The 4,670-nt window shown below is 46.9% G+C and overlaps 1 protein-coding gene across 1 annotated transcript in view; it reads right to left on the bottom strand.

The window, feature by feature from the left end:
* Window positions 1-4,670, bottom strand: part of lrp6 (low density lipoprotein receptor-related protein 6) — a 9,592-nt gene that overhangs the window by 3,721 nt on the left and 1,201 nt on the right. The window contains exons 2-12 of the mRNA XM_035680237.1: window positions 4,365-4,567; window positions 4,067-4,278; window positions 3,515-3,705; window positions 2,427-2,636; window positions 2,225-2,350; window positions 1,801-2,037; window positions 1,441-1,551; window positions 1,104-1,334; window positions 881-1,017; window positions 657-754; window positions 65-197 (exon numbers count right to left, since the gene is read on the bottom strand). Coding sequence (XP_035536130.1) covers window positions 65-197; window positions 657-754; window positions 881-1,017; window positions 1,104-1,334; window positions 1,441-1,551; window positions 1,801-2,037; window positions 2,225-2,350; window positions 2,427-2,636; window positions 3,515-3,705; window positions 4,067-4,278; window positions 4,365-4,567 — 1,889 coding nt within the window. The remainder of the gene's footprint in view (window positions 1-64; window positions 198-656; window positions 755-880; window positions 1,018-1,103; window positions 1,335-1,440; window positions 1,552-1,800; window positions 2,038-2,224; window positions 2,351-2,426; window positions 2,637-3,514; window positions 3,706-4,066; window positions 4,279-4,364; window positions 4,568-4,670) is intronic.

Here is a 4,670-nt window from a genome sequence, read left to right as displayed (position 1 = left end):
GGCTGCGGGGCGTCGGCGGCGGCGGGAAAGGCTCCGAGTCGTAGTTGAGGTCGCTGGTGTAGCCCTTGGCGGCGGCGGAGGAGACAGTGGCGCCGGACTTGAGCGCCCTGCGTCCCGGCGTGTAGTCGCTGTCGCAGACGTCGGTGCTGCAGGGGGTGGTGGGAGGGGCAAAGTGGCGGTAGGTGTACGGCCGGTAGCTGACAAACACAGGAACATTTCATTAGCATTTATTAACATCAGCTAACATCAGCTAACACTGTATAAATGTCTTTCTATACATAGATTAGCATACTGACAGACTGGATGAAGATGAAGATGAAGATAAGATGAAGAGAAGAGAAGAGAAGATAAGAGTAGATGAAGATGAAGATGAAGATGAAGATGAAGATAAGATGAAGATGAAGAGAAGATAAAGAGAAGATGAAGATGAAGATGAAGATGAAGAGAAGATGAAGATGAAAATGAAGAGAAGATGAAGATAAGAGTAGATGAAGATGAAGATGAAGAGAAGATAAGATGAAGATAAGATGAAGATGAAGAGAAGATGAAGATGAAGAGAAGATAAGATGAAGAGAAGATGAAGATGAAGATGAAGAGAAGATGAAGATGAAGAGAAGATGAAGAGAAGATGAAGATAAGATGAAGATGAAGAGTACCTGTATGATCGGTGTGTTGACGGGCTGTTGGAGGAATAACCGAACTCCATCGTGTACTGAGAGCGAACTGTAGCAGGAGACGGAGGAGGATTCAGGATCTGTAAACAAACAAACAAACAAACAAACAAACAACAACATTAATGGAAACGCTTTGTTAGATCAATACTAACAGTAAATATTCAGTATTGATTATTGATTGGGAGGATTTAAAGGGCCAGACTCACCGGGGGGAAGTAGGTTCCCTTGGTGCTGGATGAGCTGCTGGACGACGCTCCGGTGACGTGAGCACGGTCGTACGGCGGCCCGCTGCTCCCGCCCATGATGCTGAGGGAGCCAATCACAGACTTCCCTCGGGACATTCCTGTTGATGAGATCAGAAAATAAATTAACAATAACAATAATTATTCCTTAAACGCGTCATCGTGAGCGCGGTGGCGTGCGTCCCACCTGGCAGCGAGCTGGACAGCGAGCTCGGGTGCGGCACGTATCCCAGCGGCACCGAGGACGGGCCGTGAACCACAAAGTCATTGGTGACCGTCTCGCCGTCGTCCTTCATCTGCGGGCAGAGGACGCGCTGACACACAAAGTACACGGCGCCCACCACGAACAACGCCATGACCACGCCCACGATGGAGCCGATGGTGTTGTTGGGAGGGGGAGGAGGCTCCTCCGTCGGGTCTAAAACCACAGAAGAAAAAAGTTTCTTGTTCTGTTTATCTTTTGATGTGGAATATGAAATATACTAAACAACTAAATCAATCAATCAATCGATCGATCGACTCACAGCAGCCGATCTCGTCAGAGTTGTCTGTACAGTCCATGTTGTGGTCGCACTTCTTATGTTTCCCGATGCACTGACCGTTAGAGCAGGTGAATTGATCAGGAGGACAACGCACTGCAAACAGGAAGAGACGTTATTAACCCAATCAGTGTCATCAATATCATCAATATCATCCATATCATCAATATCATCAATACAGTATCAATATCATCAATACCATCAATATCATCAATACAGTATCAATATCAATACAGTATCAATATCATCCATAAAAATACAGTATATTCTGATCACTATAATTAATACAGTGTATACTGATCAATATGATTGATACAGTGTTTTCTGATCAATATGATTGATTACCTTCACACTTGTTCTCATCGGACCGGTCCTGACAGTTGATCTCTCCGTTGCAGCGGAGGTTCAGATCAATACACTGTCGGCTGTCACACTGGAACTCCGACTCGGAGCAGACGGGACAGTTTTCCTCGTCGCTGCTGTCGTCACATTCGGGATAACCGTCACACCTCCAGGCCTGAGGGATGCAGTCCACCTCCCCGGAGGTACAGGAGAACTGCTCCGGAGAGCAGGTGGGGGGCTCTGAGGGCGGAGGAAGAGGGAGGAAGAGGAGGAGGAGGAGGAGACACTGTGAGACTCTGGCCTTTAAAACCCAGTAAGAGGTCTTTGAGATCTTTGAGGTCTGTAAGGTCTTTGAAATCTTTAAGGTGTTTAAGGTGTTTAAGGTCTTTGAGATCTTTGAGGTGTTTAAGGTCTTTGAGGTTCTCACCTCCACAGGAGAGCTCGTCCTGCAGCAGAACCAGGTGGACGGGACACGAGCAGCGAGTCGTCCCGTCTCCCTTCACGATGCAGATGTGGGAGCAGCCGCCGTTGTCCCAGGTACACGGGTGTTTACCTGCAGGGACAGAGAGCTCAGGTGAGTCTGAGGGAGAACGTGTTCCTCTGAATGAACACTAACCGCGGTCACTCACTGTACTCCCTCATGTCCAGCTCGTGGACCGCGTGGATGTCGCTCAGGTACGTGATGCGGGCCTGGATCTTGGTGCGTCCCTCCCTCGTGGTCTTGTCGATGCGTTCGATCATCTGCTGCTGTTTGTCGATCCAGTACAGGTGGTTCCCGAAGACCGTCAGCCCCACCGGCTGCAGGATGTTGGAGTCGGCGATCACGATCCGATTGGCTCCTGAACGTAAACAAACAAACAAACACAGCGGGGCAAAAACAAAACAAGGTTGGAGGGCAAAAAGTTCAGGAACAAAGGCAACGGAACGGGTGAGAAACTGAGGGTGAGGCAGGAGGGGAGGCAGGAGGACAGGGACACACTGAGGTCAGTAAGAAACACATTTATATAATATATTATATTTATATTATATAGATTATATTATATATATTTATATTATTTTATATTATATATCTGATTACATCATAAAGTGACTCTGTGAAGAGTCTCTGAGGACGCAGCAGCAGTTTCTGCCACTAGGGGGCCTCTGACATCCAATAATAACAGGAAGTGTGATGAGGTGGTGAAGCAGCGTGGGATCATGGGAGTTGTAGTCAGCCTCTCTCATACTGTTGGACTTAAACAGTTTAAAACCAGATTTTATCTTTGTCAAATATAATTTAATTAAAGTTTTTACACTTCATCTCCACCTCCACCACCCAGAAATGGTGATTGTTGGACAGATTCACTTTGAAGTGGGTTTTTATTGATTATCTGACAGTAAACTGATTGATTATGATAGCAAAAGAAAAGGTCTCACTCTGAGACTCAGTCCTTCTTCTTCTTCATTGTATTCCAGAGTGAAGCTTCTGATTTATAGTTTATATAAAGTCCATAAAGTTTATTGATAAACACTCATTTTAAAATGAACTGTATAATATTGGTATCAATCAGGAACCGGCATGGAGGACTTTAAAGTAACAGTGAAGTATTATAAAGGAATCATTTAAAGCCTTTACTGATCATTGATCAGCTATAATCTAATAACGGTTTCTTTATGGATCCTAAAATATGAACTAACTCTGAATCTCTACCGTCCAGCTTCCACCCTTCAGACTCACCAGAGAGGTCGCTGCTCTCGATGCGTCGCAGGTCTGAGTCCACCCAGAACAGCTTCCCCACCTCGTTATCGATGGCCAGAGCGACGGGTTTCCCCAAACCGCTGAAGAACAGAACCTCTCGCTCGGTGCCGTCCAGCGCCGCCCGCTCGATCTTCGGAGAGCGCTCCAGCAGGTTGGTGAAGTACATGTACCTGCAGACAGCGAGGAGGGTCAGTTTCTGAAGAACCGAAGGAACCCTGCGACCATGGTTCCGAACAAGAGGACAAACAACAGAGAGAACAACTGCTGTCTTTTATCTGAAGCTCTGAAACGTTTCCTGGTTTTAATCAGAAATAAAGAACAAATCTGACAAACATAAACAAGATCTATCTCTGTGTATTGATCTCCCAGAACTCCAAGAACTTAAAGAACTTACTGATCCGCTCCAGGAACTAAAACATATGTACCAATGTGGTAAGTAAAGTTTAATTTGTTTTATGATTCTAAAATCAGTGGTTTTGTGAGTGGAGTCTGGCGTAGCCGTGGTGCTGTGATGTGGTTCTGGGTACCGACCCTCTCTCCGGGTTGACGACGATGGCTCTGGGTTTGTCGTGTTCTCCTCGCAGCACCACGCCGACCCTACTGCCGTCGGTGCGGGTGACGTTGATGACGTTTGTGACCTCGCTGGTCCAGTAGATGAAGCGGCTGTAGATGTCGATGCTCAGGTCGTACAGCTGCAGACCCTGATTGGGTCCGCCCAGAGAGCTCGACACCACCGTCATACTCTGAGGACGACAGACAGACGGGTCAGCGGACAGACAGACGGCTCACAGACAGACAGCTCACAGACAGACCGGTCAGGTAGACTCACCTGGTTCCCGTCCTCCTGAGCGCGGCGGATGACGTTCTGCTTGGAGTCGATCCAGTACAGCTGTTTGTCCAGCGGGTCGTAGTCGATGGCTCTGACGTTCCTCAGACTGTGAATGGGAAGAATTATATCTGGACTCTGCTGCTCATCAATCACCATCCGGTTAATGGCCGTCTTCTGACTGAACAACAGGAAGGAGGTCGGAGCTACAACAAAGACACAGAGATATTGATTATATTGATCAGTATACACTGTATCTTTATTGATTATTGATCAGAATACACTGTATCTTTATTGATTATTGATCAG

The sequence above is a fragment of the Morone saxatilis genome, unplaced genomic scaffold (assembly GCF_004916995.1).
Source record: "Morone saxatilis isolate NCDOM2014 unplaced genomic scaffold, NCSU_SB_2.0 Contig10, whole genome shotgun sequence".
Lineage (NCBI taxonomy): Eukaryota > Metazoa > Chordata > Actinopteri > Moronidae > Morone > Morone saxatilis.
The sequence above is the reverse complement of the archived record's forward strand: the minus strand, read 5'-3'. Positions and strand labels throughout refer to the sequence as shown.